Source organism: Triturus cristatus, chromosome 5_2 (genome assembly GCF_964204655.1).
Source record: "Triturus cristatus chromosome 5_2, aTriCri1.1, whole genome shotgun sequence".
Lineage (NCBI taxonomy): Eukaryota > Metazoa > Chordata > Amphibia > Caudata > Salamandridae > Triturus > Triturus cristatus.
Genome location: NC_140588.1, coordinates 1,099,379,430 through 1,099,399,086, shown reverse-complemented (window position 1 = coordinate 1,099,399,086; position 19,657 = coordinate 1,099,379,430). Strand labels below are relative to the sequence as shown.

The window sequence follows — 19,657 nt, the reverse complement described above, 5'->3', positions numbered from 1 at the left end:
TGCACTCCTACACCAATACAGACACTCACACACTGCCACTCACCCATAGAGTTACTCACATACATAGTCAGTCATGCAAAGAATCAATCACACTTCTATTTACTCACATACACAATTATTCACACACCACCTCACTTATTCATACGGATATTAACACATACTTACTCTCTTATACAATCACTGACAAAAGCAAACACTCATCCATACATCCACTCTCACAATCAATCACTCTCACATATAGTCATTTATGTAGTCCAATAGTAACATACACTGCCTTTCACATATGTAGTTACTCACACATGTAACACTGAGACATCTAAACACTCACCAACACACCCATACACACACTTACCCACCCATACAGCCCTTCACAGATGCACTCTTGAACCCATACACTCAGTGAATCACCCACTCACACAGCTATGCACAGCCACACCCCTCTCTCACCCACACAGACACTCAGGTACCCATACAGATACTCAGACAATCAATCAATAACCCATATAGACACTCATGTAGCTACTCACCAACCCATGCAGCCACTTACACACCAACTGACAGACTGATACTGACATTCACACAGTTTAATCACTAAACCATGCATTCAGTAAGACATGTTTAATCACTCACTTATACAGTCAGTCATGCACCTGTGGCCTGAGCCTCCCACTACCCATGTCTGGAGGAGGACAGAGAGCAGAACACTGGAAATCCATCTCCCATGCTGAGGAAAAAAGGCTGTGTCGACTGGTCTGGGAGCTGGCAGGGTCATGTAGGCCTAATGTTCAACATGGTGTTTGTGTTGTGCCATCCACCCAAGTAAAAAAAAAAAAATCAATAAAAGGAGCACGTCAGGGCACATAAAAAGAAAAAAATATGAGAACTTGTCCACTTCAAAGGAAATAAACCAAAACATGCTTTCCTAGTTTAGTATAAACTGTTAAAAATTGGAAAAGGGTATTAAATATCAACATTTACTCTAGAGGCATGACTGCACAGCACTAATATTATTCCCTTTAATAGGTCACCTAATTGAATGCGAACAAAGCTACAAGCCTCTGGGGATGGCAGGTTTTGAAGGAGAAACCTGTGATGATCATGTTACGTTTTTATTAGAAATTACTAACCGATCAAAAGATTAATGCAGTACAGTAATAATTATCAACTTTTCTTCAATATATAATGCTGCTGCATAGCACCCACTACTAGCTATTAATCTCTGTTAGAATAGATTACATAAAATATAAAATTGATGAATGACATCATTGATTGCTGATTGCAAATGTATATATATATATATTTTGTTGAACACAAAAAGCAACAACTAAGGCACAGTACTAATGTATGGAAACTAACCACATAAACATGGATGAAATATTTTGGTACATGTACAATATGAATAGAAAGAGAAACTAAAGCATTTAGAAACATGGTATAAGTCATAAGATCTCTCTTCCTTTTTAGGCATTGTCCTAGTTATGTTATGTTGATACTTCATTTACTCCAGGAGACTAACAAATATCATTTCTTTTACACGCAATAAGCAGAAAAAGTGCATTTGCATCTGACACTGAAAATAGATTATTTTCAACACGTGCATTAACTTCCAATGATTTAATTACATAACCGGCATCTCTAATAGCATATTGCAAAAATTCTTCATCCATGCATAGAACTGGAAGCTTGCGTGTTCCAGTCATGCGAAAAGTGCTTCCAAGTACCCCAAACATTACAAGGAACCCTTCTGTTCTCAAGAGTAATGAAATATTTTTCAGAGCACTACAATAGTTTTCCTTGCTGAGGCAAAGACTTTCCAAACAATGTACAGCAAGAATACAATCTGCTTCAGGAAACACCCCTGGAGCTAATGGATTACTTTGAAGCACATCAAATTTTAGAAGACATTTGATCTTTGTTTTCAGCATCTCTTCTTTTTCAACCCACTTTTTCCTACAAAAACAAAACAAAGTTAATAGCTGGTGAATTTTCACAGTCCTTTCAGTTTTTAAAGGAACATTTTAATATTAGAAGACTTGTGTATAACTATATTTCAATATATATTCACAGAAACAAATCAGAGGTAAAAAAAAAATATATATATATATTAGGAATACTTTGTAAAAAATAAAAGTTAAAGTAAGTTCACAGTTAGGTCAATATGCCAATGAAAACATTAACATTTTGATCTAAAAGTCACAAAAATTCCCCAGTCATAGTTAGCATAGCTATCTACAACTTTTGCCTATGCACTGCTTACGACCTCACATTTCAACATCACAAAATAAAATGATGGACAGCGTGGTGAAACTTCAAACACTCACCCCCAGTCACAAATATGGGTTCATCCATTTATAAGTTCCTTACCACATCACTACAGTTTAGGCCAAGATATATACAAATCAGTCTTGACCCTGTTCCCTATGGGAACAGTCCAGCACACATTGGCAGGACCGGTTTTGGGGTATCACCACTCATCAGACAGGCTAGATTGAATCCAGTGGCACAGCGAGCAAGGAACCTCACATATGACATCACTCGTAACATGTTCTATGGCATTAATTGTGACATCACTGATGACATCTCAAATAATATTATTGATGGCATTACTGATGACATCACCGATGTCATCATCTAATCTTTTTTTTACACATTGCTCTTTAAACGTGTATGCCATTAGAGCTACGAAAATAAGTGTAAAGTAGCTCAGAATGATATGAAGCGTCTTTACTGCTATCATGCACACAACCCCCAAAGATAAAGCAAGTTTATATTAACAACGTTTCCATGGGAAAAGCATTTGTTTTGTTTGTTCATAACTTTGGCGCTGTTTGTTGAACCTTCAAAGAACTTTGTAAAAAATGATCTTTCACCGTGGCTCCTAACTAAAAAGTTTCAGGGTGATTATCCCTCAAGCAGGGGCTGAGAAACAGGGGGTGTCCCAGAAGGCATTTTCCCTAATAATTTTTCAATAGTACAATCTTACACAGCTACAGGCAAAACCACTGAACAGAATCATACCAAATTTGGCAGAAAACAAGATCCTCATCCAGAAAGTGTGCTTTTGATGATTTAGTGTAATCTCACTCAATAGTCTCAGAGATATTTAGGCTCTAACACTTTGTATATTTCATGCTGTGGAGGATCCGTGGATCGAACATATCTCAAAGTGAGATCTGATTAACTCTGAGACACTGTCCTCTGTCCTACATGAAAGTTAAAAAAGATATAAGAGCAGAGTTAGCATATCCTGCCCACCCAGGCCTGGCTGGGATCCACAGAGGCACCCTCCCTGGGGCAAAAAACAACATTTTTTTTCAGCACAGCAGATCCCTTCAAGATCCATGAATCTGTGGATATGATTATAAAAATAGTGTTCTCCTGCCCCTCTTCCCAAACCTCAAAGAGGCACTCAGGACCCCATTCCCCAGAGCCAGTGTATATCTGTTGGAACTGGGGATATGCGTGTGGCCCCCCTTTCTGAAGATCAGCTCCAGGATTCCCATTTTCTGGAGCACACTTGCAGTCTATTCCCAAGGACCCCATGGTTCACTGCCCAGAGATTACAGGCATACCCTGCCGCACTCTTCCGGTCATGGAAAATAAATGTGCTTCTGCACTGTTGGGAACAGTGAAAAATGCTGCTCTTGCATGGGAGAAAAGGAATTGTGAAAGCTACCATCAGCACTCAGTATGGTGCTGGTCAGGGAGCTAACAGGCACTCTCACTCATTCCTCCTCTTTTTCTTTGCCCCTACTTCAGTGATCATCCCCAAACTTTACTCCAGAGGGTCCTTGGGGGACAACTACCCCTCCTATTACCTCCAGGACATCCCACACAGCTGGATTACTGAGAGGTTGTTGAGGCCATCCCCCTTTTCAACACCACTCTGGAAATGCTTGTCCTGGCACTCTACCGGCTGGGGGAAAATTCCACTTTAACGTTGAAGTCCTCAGGAGTAAAATGGAATTTATTTCCCAAACAGTAGGTGCTTTTGCAGAGTGGTGGAGAAAGGGGGCCTGACCTCCAAAGACCTTTCAGCAATCCCACTGTGTAGGACTTCATAGGGGTAACAAGAGGGCATGTTGGCCCCCAAGGACACTATACGGCCAAGGGGACTTCATCCCCTCACCAGCAGTGCACCAGAAGGCATGTAGGAAGAGTGGTGGAGAGTGTGGGGCCTCGGCTGACTTGCCCATTGTATTTTAGATACATTTTTTTAGTTTCTCTGGGCCATTTTAGGCCATGGGGATCTCATCCCCCAGGGCCAGCCCTTTTAGGGAGGTGGGCTGTGTGACCCCCTCTTGGGCTAATTTCATCCCCAGGCCCCTCACGCCTCCGGGACCGGGCCTTTTAAAAAAAAGAAAATTCAAGGGAAGGCGGCCAGGTGGCCCCTCTCCTGGGCCGATTTCACCCCCAGGACCCCATCCCCTGGGGCCCGGCTTCTAGTCTTGGTGCCCTGGTCCCACCCAGGGCACCAAGGCACTTTGTTGGGGACCATGGGGGAGCCTGAAGGACCATGGGGGAGACTGAAAACCCCTGAAGTCCCTGTCGGCGCCCCGCCTCCTGCGAGAGCTGACATTGATTTTGAACAGAGTGAGCTCCTGAACATGCTGTCTACAAGCAATTCAGCTCTGCCAGTCCATAGCACCTTCCAGAAGCTGGCCCTTGGGGGTGTCACTCCCCAGGGCCATGTTGGCTCCAGGAGTGGAGACTGTGCAGCCCCCTCCTTTCTTTCTATTTGCCCTGGGGATGTGGTGGTTCTCAGTGCTGCAGGGGGGCTGGGCACCCCCTGCATTATTTCTAATAAATGTCCCAGGGAGGTGACAGCCCCCGGGGTTGCAGGTGGGCCCATACCACCCCCACATTATGTCTAATCAAAGCCCAGGGGAGATGGCAGCCCTGGAGCTGCAGGGGGGCCACATGGCAACCTGCATTATGTCTATTTAAAGTCCCAGGGTTCTGGCAGCCCCTGGAGAGGGGGGTCTTTAACCCCCTACATTATTTTCAAGTAAAACTCCAAGTAGGTGGTGGTACCCGGCGCTTGGGGGGGCAAGAGACCCCACAGTTTTGAAATGAGAACCCCTGGGGAGGTGGTGGTCCCTATGGCATTAGTAAGCTCCAGAGGGAGGTCCACGTGACTTGCCTCCTATATCTGCATAATGTCCCCTGGACCTGGCCCATCTGAGGACCACTAATGAATAAACCGCAGGAACACACGTTTTCTTTTTTTTTTACATTTTTGATTGGATCCGCGGATTCCGATGAAAATTTAAAAAATAAAAATGCTTTTTTTTATTGCAACCCCCTAACATGTACATGTGAGGTTGTGCCAGCTGCTACTTTGGTATGTGACAGGTACGCACTACCAAGCTGCGCGTTACGTCATGTACGTATAGGGTGGCACCCACTGCGTGTTGTGTATGCGACGAGTGCATGCTGCCACGCCCTGTATTATGTCATAGACAGACGATGTCGCGCCACATTCGCCATCCCTCATTGTTTTTTCTCTTTAAACTATATCTAAAAAACTTTAAAGTGTATATGAGAGCAAGTGATAATTAAAAATATTTTAAACAGTTATACATTTCTGACTCTAATAAACTTATATTATAATAAATATATTTTCTCAAAATCACATCGGGTGCGGTCTCATTGCGCACTGGCTGCGCGATTGCCATGTAACCATAAAAAAATCATTTCATTAGTTCATAACATTTCCCTTTGTAACAGTTCGAAAACGCCACCCATTGTAGTCAATATCTGTACTGCATTTCTTGAGACACACCTCTTCTGCTTAGAGAGCTTTGTTCAAAACGTTTTGCAATATACACATATCTTACACTACACACAATATGTAACCATCAGTTTCATCAATATTCATGCTCTGTAAAGCAGCCTTCCACCTATGATACCCATACACCTAAAAGTTACATTACCAAACTTTTCTCCAATACCATAGGTAACATGGTTCAATACGCTGTCCACAACACAAAGTGATATAGTACAGCCCAGAGACAGTATCATGCATAGATAATGAACACACGGGCACAGATAGATAGGGGGAGTGGATACGGGCACGTACGCTCGACTCCTTTTTATTACCATGGTGACAAATCCAGTGACGTCTGTGCTGGATGTGTTTGCGGTAAGTCTAAACCAGCCTTTAGACAATGGTTGCTGCTAGCATCAACTACAACAGTAATCATTGGATCACACACAGAGACTCAATATTAAAAGAATCAATAATTTATGCTGCAGTAAGGTAGGGACAGTAGATGTGAAATAATACAGAAATAATTCCATCATAAAAGAACAACAACTTGTGGTATACTGACACACAATCAATAGATCTGAAATAATACACAAAAAGATGATATCATAAATGCTCCATCAGTTCTAGTGCACTCACATAACCACATCAAAAGCATTCAGCATGTGCGCAGCCACCGATAATGCGTGCTGTAGACAGGCCGTACTAGGAGCAATATCTGTTGCCATCAACACTGCATCATCTGCAATACCGACTCAATCTGAATTATGAACACTGCTGCCTGCAGTGTAGGCCATAGAGAGCGGTCAAAAAGGACCCACAGATACGTAAAGTGACTTTACCTACCCAGTTTGTCGTCAGCGAAGCAACAAAAAAGAGTCTGCAAAGCCTGCAATGATGCATATGAGTGGTGCAGACAGAGCGCTCTGGAGCAATGTCTTTTCCAACAGGCATGCATCATCTACAATACCGACTCAATGTCAAATGTGGACACTGAAGTCTGCAGTATAGGCCAGAGAGAGCATTCAGCAAGGGCCCACAGTCACGTAGCATTGACTTGGGCTCTACAGTTTGCAATAAACGAAGCAAAGAAAACGTGTGCGGAGCCTGCAATTATGCGTATGAGTGGTGCAGACAGAGCACACTACAGCAATCTCTTCTCTTACAGGAATGCATCATCTACAATAGCAACTCGATCAGAAACTGTGAACACTACTGTCTGCATTGTTAATTAAGAGCAGCACTCACACACACAACCATCAATACTTTTTCTCACTCCCTCTTTCCAAAATTAAACAACATAAATTACAGAGAATTCTACAATGAATAACTCAAAACAATTCAAATTGGGATTTCATCTCTCCACAGTCTACACTATTCACTGTTCCTTTGGACTTCCAAGATACATTTGGTCATTTCACTAAACCTATAACTGATATAAAAAAACTTCTTGAAGCAAGAATACTAAAACAATATTGTGTATGTTTCAATAGACATTCTGATTACTTAACTACTGGATTCTATAATTAAACAATCACCACACAATCTAAATTGTTAACCCTGCAAACTGCAGTCTACACCAAATCCAGTGGTCATTCACAACTCACAGCCACACGCCGTTGAATTCGGAAGCACGGAGTTGGTTGCACCTGATCAGAGGGGGTAGACAAAAATCATCACAGACTTTAACTTATGACATCCTCAATCATAGAATCAAGACCCTAATTCACTGTTTGGACCTGCTCTACCGCGGTGTATTCCAGCAATACCAGTCAACTAAGCCCAATAACCAAGTGCAAGAGGTAAAAAACAACAATTCTCAACTGGTATGATTATACAGGACAATTAGAAATGCATGTACATCACATTGCAAGGAAGAAAAAGAGAGACTCAGTCCAAAATTTTGAATAGTGCACTTGGCATCATATATTTACAAAACGCAATAAAGTACAGTTGTAGCAGCACTGTAGGCATGAAATGCGAAAAACAACCCGAATTGGACTTGGTGCTCAATTGTGCAAGTGACACAAAAAGTGACGATGCAAGTGACAGTGTGTAATCAGCGGAATACAGCGCAACATAAAATTGGTGGATAGATATATACCGTGAGTGTTGGTGGTTCTAGCAATTATTTAACAAGTTTGTTCAATGAAGACAATTATTTGGTTGAACCACAGAGAGTAATGCGCTATTATTTGCGCTGAATGGTCGACGACGTTTTGATCCTTTAACTCAGGATCATCTTCAGGACCGGGTTGCTGAAATTAGAGCGGTGCTGAGGAGGATACGGTCCCGTGTCCCTGGAGGGCGAGGTAGCAGTTAATTAAACAATGTGGGTCGGATTCCCAGTCAGGATATCCTGGATTAGAAACAAGGTATTAGTAGCATGTAGAGAGCGATGCTGTGTCACGGAGGGAACATCGGAAAGTTGGAAGGTTAAGGTGGTGGAAACTCTTCGTTGTACCACGAACCTCAAAAATAAACCTGACCTCGTAATCAAACCAGTGGATAAAAGTGGCGGTATTGTGGTCATGAACCACCTCAACGGAAAGAGTTCTGTAAAAACTAAGCAGAATGTAATATCGGACATCTTCCATTGTGGAATCAAGACAACGTTCCACTGTTGCAACCTAGAGTTGTTTCCACCTGGTCAAAGGGAGTACCTTCATCTCCACTTTCAGATGCAGTTCTAACATAATCCATTATGGCATCAGGACACTGTTCCACTGTTGGGACCCAGAGTTGGTTGCAGCTGGTCAAAGGGAGTACCTCCATCTCTACTCACAGATGCAGTTCTAACATCGTCCATTGTGGGATCAAGACACCGTTCCACTGTTCGGACCTAGAGTTCATTGCACCCGATCGGAGGGGGTCCTTCATCTCCACTCTCAGATGCAGTTCTACCATCGTTCATTGTGATATCAAGACACCGTTCCACTGTTCGGACCTGCTGTACCGCGGTGTACTCCACCGACTGCAGTCAGCCAACCCCTTTAATCATGTGCAGCAGTTAGCTATGGAAGTACAGAGTGTGATGCACCTTAACAGAGGGATTTCTCTGAAAACTCAGCAGCAGGTAATATCGGATATCTTCCATTATGGGATCAAGACACCGTTCCATTGATGGGACCCAGAGTTGGTAGCAGCTGGTCGAAGGGAGTACCTTCATCTCCACTCTCAGATACAGTTCTAACATTGTCCACTATGGTATTAAAACACCGCTCCACTGTTGGTACCTATCGGACTACTGTGTTACTATTATACAGAGCACTCCACGCTCCTGGGCCTCAGGCTGGGCTCTGTGTGCCTGTGTCACGGTAGCCAGCGTTAATCTCAGGAGGCTTCCGAGCTCGCAGACCTTGGCCCAGGACCTTCTTCCGGCACGTGGTCGGCCCTCTTTCACATACAGCGGTGTCGAAAGGTGAACTGTGGGGCATATATGCATCACAGCGGCCATGATGGTTTCTGAGTACCAGCAGGCTGAGAGCATCATTCACGTACCCACCTTTGCTCACAACGTCAGTCTTGTGGCGGTGTAAGCTGCGCAGACCTGGCAGACACGTTCGCCAATCTGGAAGAGAACCACACCCAAAGAAATGTGCCTTTTATTCATACCTCTACGTGAGCCAGCCCACTTTCCTAAACATTTTTTTGGGGGGGGGAGGCACGTACGCGCTAACATTCCGTAATCTTCCCTACTGACTGTACTTACATGGTTGCGTCCACTGTCCACTTCACTCAATAGACCATCAGTGTATGTTGACATGCACATGTCTGTGCTCTGCATACTCAAGTCTGTCTGGCACATCCCCTCAAGACTTTGCATTGTGTACTTTTATAATCGAGAATTACTTGCCACCTTCGCACATACTTTGCTCCCATCTCTCCCCGGATTCTGCATTGTGTGGCAGAGGTGCCATGCCATGTTTGCTTTTTGTACATAGCTAGCCACGGTTCCCACAGTACATAGTGTTGTTGTGTCTGCTAGGTGTACATGTAGTTTGTCATGTTGTATGTGATTATATGAAGCAGCGCCTTTATTCACGAGCAGTCGTTTCTCCCATTTACATATCGCTGTTTTAAAGAGCATACAGAAGTTTTTCTCACAGGTGAAAAGTGCGACCACAATAGCAGTCATTCATTACTATCCAAGAATGTCCAACTACATGGCGCTTCTAAGCTTACAACCCCAAACTTGCGTCCTTTCTTAAAAAGACGCCAACTCCCACAATCAGACCAACATTCACACAGCTTTCTAACGGCAGTTATCTGCTTTCAATAACATGCACTCCCACACAATGTGAGCTGGCATACCGTATGTCCTTACTGTTTCAAACCGAGTAACTTCCTGTGGGAATGTCTATTCCCACCTACACAAACTAACTCCCAAAATTCAATTGGCCTTCAATCTCTACTTTGAAAACAGATTTCATTAAACAAACCAAACTGAAAGCGCTTTTGTTCACAACAGAAGTGTTCCTCACTTCTGCAAAAGAAACTTATCGACTGCAGATATCACGAACTTCAAGTAAAATACACTCCCTTTTAAATACGAACCTCCCATTACACTTTGTGAATTGTTACACAATTTTCAACACATGTCACACTCAAGGTCTGGCACACTTTTTAACATGGTCTCCTACAGCCTTCTAACACGCTTTCAAACTGTTCTTCTATTAATACCAGACTACATTCAGACATTCTTTCGATCATCTCTGGAATAACAGCAACAGTGCTTATAATTCTCACCCTCTTTGTGGCCATCCTACTACTAACTCTCATCCTAGAAATGGCTACGCTCTCGATGGTAACAACTATGTCCGACAGAATACGCCTCTACGCCAAGCTGCATCAATACTGTAAAAAAACGGAAAAACTTTTTGGCTGCCTGCCTCTATCTATTATCGGAACTAGCTACAACAAAACATTTAACTACACTTATGCAATATGCGTACAACCATCATTTGCAAAACTTGCCCATTCGACTGGCGAATGGATGTATGCCTTGCCAACATCTCAACAATCGCTCCAGATATCCAGCAGGTAATGGAGTATCTTGAAAACCATGAACGTGATTGTTCTGGCAGCGGAGCAATGGCGAATGCAATGCAAAAAGGAATCGCAGCGCAATGGGATTCCTGCGCAGCCGCAAAAGATCTCCTGCAACTTGAGACCTTTCACAATGTCGCAGATTGCCTGCCCATTCAAATTACCGCTCCAACATTCGAGGAACATTACTGTCCCTTTGAGGATATGAATTGGATCGCATTGCTTTTCTCACACGATGGCAACAATAGGCTCTTGGAACATTATGCATCTCAAGCAGCTGAAGAACTTCTGGACTGGAATCTCCAAGACTTTTAAGAAACTCACATTATTCTTAAAAGGATTTTTTTCCCTCTTTTTTGACTTTAAATGTTTTCTAAAACACTTCAATCCTACTACTTTGATATAATAACTTTCTAAGTATACTCAGACATTTGAACTCTATCCTCATTATCCCCCCTTACATCTCCAGTCTAACCAGGAATCGGTGATGTATGGCCTATGCAAATACGCTATTTACTTCCAAAATTAACCTAAACCCGACACCCATTTAGAAACCACGTCTATTCTTTGTGCACACACCTCTCTGCCTGCCTGTTATTCACAAAGCCCTTTCACATAATTTTACTCAAAGTCAGCCTCTGCTCAGAACCTCACGATAAAAATGTAAAAAGACGACTTTGATTAGGAACTGGTTGGCACAGTGTGGTAATCGTAAACTACCTTTATTTTTATTATAACATGTATTTATTCATATCTAATAGCTATTCTGTAGGTCACATAGAACTGTAACATATAATGTGCAATTCACTGATGCAGGAGCTTCGATTTGACTACAGCATAAGCAATTGGAGTTTGTCTAAGCACGATGCCGTAGCTCTCTACACAAGAATGTTTTTTTGAAACAGCTGAAGACAATAATGTACGGTTTGACTACAAAGGTACTGAATGTGCTTCTCAGAAGCGAAATGTTTGTATTCATCCTCAAAGTTCCAATGTGGGTAGAACTAGTACCAATTCTGACACTCACCACATTGATTCTACTGTACAACCGATTGCTAACTATTCTACTGTTGTTAATTTTCTGCTGTAAAAAAGCACTGCCATGGTATATAACAAGTTTGATGACTACATTTTGCAATTTCTTTTTTATTTCTTTCTTTTCTTAAATGATAAATGTACTAATCAATCCTACCTTTATTTTCTTTATAGAATGTAGAGTCATCCAAGTGAAATAGCTATTGTTTATTCCACATGGAACTGTAACATGTAATATACAATTCACCGATGCCGGAGCTTACGTTTGAATACAGCAGAAGTGGTTCAACTTTGCATCAGCTGGATACCCTAGCTCTTGCACCAGTGGGTCCAATTGTGGCACTGAACTAAAGACACTTTCTATATAATTTTCAAACTCCATCCCTTTATTACACACAACCACTTTCTTAGACACAACTCATTTCACCATTTCCCTTCTCTGGCATTGAAACATTCTGCATTATATTCTTAACGATTATTCCTTTACTTTTGCTTCCTAAAACACTACATTCCACTCTTCAGACCAATTGGGATGAGTAGTTCATTTCACACTCCCTGTATAGAATAAACGCACACTAACACTACTTACACAGGTATGCTACAGTGGCCAGTATCCGACAGAGCCCACAGCACATCACTTCACAGCAATAAACTCACGACTTAAACTCACAGTTTCATCCCCGAGTCTTCATACCGATACCACTAAGTACTTTGCTTCCCACTCCACTACACTCTAAACGCATACTAACACCACCTACACAGATATGCTACAGCGCCCACTATGCTACAGCGCCCAGAGCACATCACTTCACAGCACTCAGCTCACAGTTTAGATGCACGGTTTCATCCCAGACTGTACCGGCACCTCACCTCAGCACCATCTCACAGTGGGCAAAACAGCATTTTCACACCAGTAGGGATAAATAATTTGCTTCACACTCCCTCTATAGCACACCCTACCCACCCTACAAACCTCACAGCACTCCTACCCTCCTCTTTCCCACTTTTTTCTCCCTTTTTTCCCCTTACTCGCTTCAACAGAATCACAAAATGGTGGCCAACACTTCCTAGTTGCAACCGCTCTCACCGCTCGCAGCCAATCACCAGCAAGCTTGTGCTCGTAACGCCTCAGCCAATCAGATGGCAGAATTCCCAAATATCGATATCTGTAAATTTCGATATTTCTCAAAAACTACTGAATGGATTTACACCAAATAAACAAAAGCATGCTTTCTAGACCAAGACCCTTCTCCCTTCCAAATTTGGGGTTATTCCGTTCACCCGTTCAACCAGTAGCCTTGTCTAAAGTTTCCTATGGAAATTAACATTGAAAAAACACATTTTGGGACCCCCTTTTTTCTCAGCCCACCTTCACGAATCACCCCCAAACTTTTAACATAGGAGCTGATCTCAACAAAGAATTAGTTTTGAAAATGTCGCGGAAATTCGTCAATCGGCGCCAAAGTTATTGGGAAGAGAATGTTGCCTTTTTCCTATAGTAACTAGGTCCTAACTATAACTACCTACTGGGGACCGCCAGTAGGTAATATATATATATATATTCACTGAAAAAACCATAGGTTTCAGGGGTGTTATAGTTAGCTGGACTTTTCACTCATACAAAACCATTGAAATTCCCCCGTTATAGTTAGTTCAGATAACTATAACTCGCGCGCCCGCAATGCACTGCTGATGACGTCACATATTACATCACTCATGACATGGTCAGTGACCTCACTCATGACGTCACTGATGACATCTCAAATGACATCACTGATGACATCATCCTTGTGATAGAGTGGCAGACCTCCTCTCCCCCTAATATAACCTTTGATACACACATTCAAAAATAGAAACTAGAATTTTCAAAACAATGGACATACCAATGCCAGTTACAACAACCTATTCAGTAATTCTAAGATCCACATACACATCCATTAATTCACCAACAGTCCTATACAGTCACTCATATATGTACTCACTCATCATATGTACTCATACACCTATACATCCTGTTACACAACGCCACTCATCCATAGAGTTACTCACACACATAGTCACTCATGCTAATAAAGAATCAAACATCCATTTACTTGCATATACAGTTATATACACACCACCACAGTTACTTCTACAGAAACTTACACATACTTAGTCTTTTAAACAATCACTTATAGAAACACATACTTATTCATACAGGAACTCTTCCAATCTCTCACTCTCACATATACTCACTTATATACACCAATAGTCACATATACTCGTTTAAAACATATGTAGTTACTCATAAAGACACTATTGAGACAGTCATTCACTCACTAACACACCCATGCACACACTCATCCACCCATACAGTCCTGCACACATGCTGTCTTCAACACATACAAACAGTGAGTCACTCATTCATGCACCTATGCACTACATAATACCCCCATCGAACCATACAGACACTCAGACACTCATACTGACACTCAAAAAACCAACTAATAACCTATATAGACACTCATGTAGCTACTCACCAACCCATGCAGCCACTTATACACAAAGTGAGAGACTGATACAGATATTTACATATGTAAACATTACTCACTAAGCCATGTATTCACTAAGATACACTTAATCAGTCAGTTATACAATCAATTTTTCAAAAACAAATCATCCATTTAGACACTTATATACCCATTTATTCTTCCATATATAAAACATATGTATTTTCAGAAAAACACACATTCACTGGATGATGTAATCAGTGATGTCATCAGTGATGCCATTTGAGATGTCATCAGTGATGTCATGAGTGATGTCACTGACCATGTCATGAGTGATGAAATATGTGACGTCATCAGCAGTGCATTGCGGGCGCGCAAGTTATAGTTAGCTGAACTAACTATAACAGGGGAATTTCAATGGTTTTGTACGAGTGAAAACTCCAGCTAACTATAACAGCCCTGAAACCTATGGTTTTTTCAGTGAATATATATATATACACATGCATAACCAATAAAGGCATAAAGAAATAGCAACAGATCAAGCATTTCTCACTATTAAAACATAAGCATGATTAAGACATATTAAAAACATTCATTCCAAACTGTAAAAGCATCTTTTTGGTAGAAACAGATGGACAAGTGAGAGACGGGTGAGACAGTGAGAAATCCACAGGCAGATACTGTATCCACCAGAAAAAGCGTTACCACAGGTATGTAAGTTGCTCTTCTGATGGATACTTCTGCCTGTTTATTCCTCACCTTTTGAATAGAATCCTCAAGTTGTACCTCACCCGGAGGAGGGTGTCCACCTGGCTAGACCAAAAAATCTTGCAAAACAGATGGAGTAAAATAGCCATCCCTCCTAACCACCGAATCCAATAATAATCAAATAATTTTTAGTCGAAATTATATTGAAAATATTACTTTAAAAATACTTTTATTAATAAATGTAGCCAAACACTTAAAGGAAAACTTTTATTTATAATTAATTTAAAGATAATTCATACTATGCAAATTACGCAAAAGTCGCGACCCTAGTGCGACTTTTCAAAATGGCTACCAGAATGCGCGCAGCCATCGTGTAGGGTGCGCAACTTCTGTATAATATTGAAAAAAAATAGAATGAATATAGTTTTCCTAACTAAAAATTATTCACAATTTTTTTAACTATACATATGTGTATATATATATATATACATATATATATATATATTCAATGAAAAAACCATGGGTTTCACACACGTTATAGTTAGGAATTAGCATTTAAAAAACCTTAGAAATTCAATGAAAAAACCAAAGGTTTCACACATGTTATAGTTAGCTGGAAATTTCACTCGTAAAAAACCAATGAAATTCCCCCGTTATAGTTAGTTCAGCAAACTATAACTCGCGCGCCCGCAATGCACTACTGATGACGTCACATATTACATCACTCATGACATGGTCAGTGACATCACTCATGACATCACTGATGACATCTCAAATGACATCACTGATGACATCATCCTTGTGACAGAGTGGTAGACCTCCTCTCACCTTAATATAACCTTTGATAAAAACATTCAAAAAAAGAGACTGAAATTTTCAAAAAGATGGACATACCAATACCAATTACAACATCCTCTTCAATATTTCTAAGATCCACATAAACATCCACTCATTCACCAACAGTCCTATACAGTCACTCATACATGTACTCACACATCATATGTACTCATACACCTAAATATCCTGTAACACAATGCCACTCATCCATACAGTTACTCACACATAGTCACTCATGCTAATAAAGAATCAAACATCCATTTACCTGCATATACAGTTATACACACACCACCACACTTACTTTTACAGAAACTTACACATACTTAGTCTTTTAAATAATCACTTATAGAAACACATACTTATTCATACAGGCACTCTTCCAATCTCTCACTCTCACATATACTCACTTATATACACCAATAGTCACATATACTAGTTTAAAACATATGTAGTTACTCATAAAGACACTATTAAGACAGTCATTCACTCAATAACACACCCATACACACACTCATCCACCCATACAGTCCTGCACACATGCTGTCTTTAACACATACAAACAGTGAGTCACTCATTCATGCACCTATGCACTACGTAATACCCCCCACCGAACCATATAGACACTCAGACAGTCATACTGATACTCAAAAAACGAACTAATAACCTATATAGACACTCATGTAGCTACTCACCAACCCATGCAGCCACTTATACACAAAGTGAGAGACTGATACAGATATTTACACATTTAAACATTACTCACTAAGCCATGTATTCACTAAGATACACTTTATCAGTCAGTTACACAATAAATTTAAAAAAAAAAAAAACATCCATTTAGACACTTATATACCCATTTATTCTTCCATCAACCTTGAGATATACATATATAAAACCTATTTAATTTTCAGAAAAACACACATTCACTGGATGATGTCATCAGTGATGTCATTTGAGATGTCATCAGTGATGTCATGAGGGATGTCACTGACCATGTCATGAGTGATGTAATATGTGACGTCATCAGTAGTGCATTGCGGGCGCGCGAGTTATAGTTAGCTGAACTAACTATAACGGGGGAATTTCATTGGTTTTTTACGAGTGAAATTTCCAGCTAACTATAACATGTGTGAAACCTTTGGTTTTTTCATTGAATTTCTAAGGTTTTTTAAATGCTAATTCCTAACTATAACGTGTGTGAAACCCATGGTTTTTTCATTGAATTTGCAAGGTTTTTTAAATGCTAATTCCTAACTATAACGTGTGTGAAACCCATGGTTTTTTCAGTGAATTTGCAAGGTTTTTTAAATGCTAATTTTTTTTTTTTTTCTTTTTTTTTTTACTTATTTTTATTTTAATTTTCTATCCTTTTTTAAAAAACTATGGTTAAATTTTTAAAATTCTATAATATGTTTTTTTAAATATATTTTATAAAATAAACTGTTAAAATTTATTAGCAATACATTTTTTCTTTTTTTTTTTTTTTTTTTTAGTACGCGTACCGTAAGCTTACGGTAAGCGTACGGTTTACGCAATGTCCGTAATTTTTCTACCCTGTTTGCGTATAGTTACGCAATTTGCGTAGCCACGCGCACGTTACGCGGAAGTGAAGGGGCGTGCCTGTTTTGCGCATGCGCGCGTGCGCGTGTCTTTTTTACGCGCATGCGCACTTTTGCCGTAAGCGCACCGTAAGCGTACCGTAAGCGTACGGTAGGTCATGTGATCATGAAACACAACTTTTGATTGGTTGAAACTACTTTCAGTTCTAGAACTCTCCTACACCACACCCATTCCCCTCATTTCTGCTTGTGATCCCTTAGGAGAAGGAGCTGGGTTGTCTTTGTGATACGATGGCAGAACAGCAGAGCTCTTCTGATAGTGACGCTAGCAGCACTACCTTGAGGCAGAGAGCGAGGAAACAAAAGACCTCTTACGTATGGGACTATTTTACTTTTCCAGAAGGCCAGCAAAAGGTAAATGCACCCTTAGTGACTTGCAAGCTGTGTAAGCGTGTACTTTCAAGAGGTAATCCTGACAGGAAGTATTCCTTTGGGAATCACACCATGATGAGGCACCTCAAGGATGTACACAGAAGGACACATGCTCGACTTACTGAAGGTAACCCTTCAGTAAGTCAACCAAGCACATCCACAGCAGCTCAGCCTGGACCATCATCTGCAGGGCCGAGTCCTTCTTCTGCAGGTCAGGTGAGCCCTTCATCTGTGGGGGGAGCATCTCCTTTTTCTGCTCCTCTGGAAATTAACCGTCGGTTTGCGAGGGTTGAAGTACGGTGCGCCACTTGCCATGATCTAATTTGTCATAGGGAGACCAGTATGTCCCTAGTGAACAACAAAATAGATCAGCACACTTGTCGTACCGTCTAATATTCCCAATCTTTCTTTCCTCTGTCCCTGCATGAACACAACGGCTCTTTTAAGAGCCAACCTTACCTTTCATCTATTTTTTATATATGTTTTTAAAAACTTTTTTTTAAATTTTTTTTACCGTACGCGTACCGTACGCGTAATTTTTTTTTTTTTTTTTTTTAAAAACACTAAAAATCAATTATCACATTAGAAGGTACTTGAGAGACTACAATTAAAAACTGAAAATGTGATTGTAGAGAAGTGGAAGAAAGGGACCATGTTATTATTGACTTACCATATCCACTCAAAAAAAATATTTATTCATTTAACATTTTTTTTAAATTCCTTTAAAAAAGTTTCCCTCTATTTTTCCACACATATACATGTAAGTTTCAAATCTCAGTGCTTCCCCCTTTTTTTCAAATGTAATCACACATTTCTATTGGTTGAAAACCAACCCTTTTCCAAAAGTACCCTTCCCCCAACTTGACTTCTGCCTAGTACCCTTCCCCCAACTTGACTTCTGCCTGCTACCATAGCAACAGCTCATGGAACACTGCTGTGTGGAGTTAGGTCAGAAGTTCGCCAAACAATGTTTCAATTCCACAGAGCAAGAGTGCTTGACTTTTCTAACCTAACAGCAAATCCATAGTACTGTTCTTTGGTAACACATTTTTCTGTACCAATACAAAACATGCTTCTATAAATTTACACATACAGCCTAGTTTTTAGTGTAGAATGGTATGAAACAGCCAATCAGTTCTTTTTTTAATGAAAAAAATATGTATGCCTCCATTTCCAAACTGTCTTTCTTTTCATATTGCCATTCTACTGAATTACACCTCCTGAGTGCATCCAGTTCTCCTTTGGAGATGTTCACAGTGTGGATTGTAGGGCACAGCTATGTCTTCTGGAGTGAAAAGTTTGCAGAGAAAACAGGTATGGTGAGAGACCTTGCTTTGCCAAATGTAGACATTAAATGGATTGGTCAGAGAGGGTTAAAGTGGCACCAATTGATGCCATTGGTGAAATCCTTCATGCACATCCAACACCCTGACCTCATAATAGTGCACTGTGGTGGCAATGACCTAGGCACTTTGACTGGGGTAGGTCTGGAAATGCTTATGAAGGACACCTTTGCACAACTATTTTCACTTTTCCCTAAAACTGCCTTTGTGTTTTCTAACATATGCCAAAGGCAAAAATGGAACTGGTCCAATCATTTCTGTCCGCAGATTGACAAAGCAAGAAAGCACGTCAACAAATCTGTTTCTGCTTTCCTCCGTGACTATGGTATGGGTTCCATTTACCACAACAACTTGCGTTATAACATGCAAGACATTTATAGAGGAGATGGTGTGCACTTCAGTGATGAAGGGAACAGAGTCTTCCTCTTGAACCTT

General features: G+C 40.8%; 1 protein-coding gene across 1 annotated transcript in view; it reads right to left on the bottom strand.

Moving 5' to 3' along the window:
- Positions 1 to 1,094: 1,094 nt before the first annotated feature.
- Positions 1,095 to 19,657, bottom strand: part of LOC146829762 (nicotinamide N-methyltransferase-like) — a 61,279-nt gene continuing 42,716 nt past the window's right edge. The window contains exon 3 of the mRNA XM_085606725.1: positions 1,095 to 1,950. Within this exon, the coding sequence (XP_085462851.1) occupies positions 1,512 to 1,950 (439 nt within the window). The 3' untranslated portion in view covers positions 1,095 to 1,511. The remainder of the gene's footprint in view (positions 1,951 to 19,657) is intronic.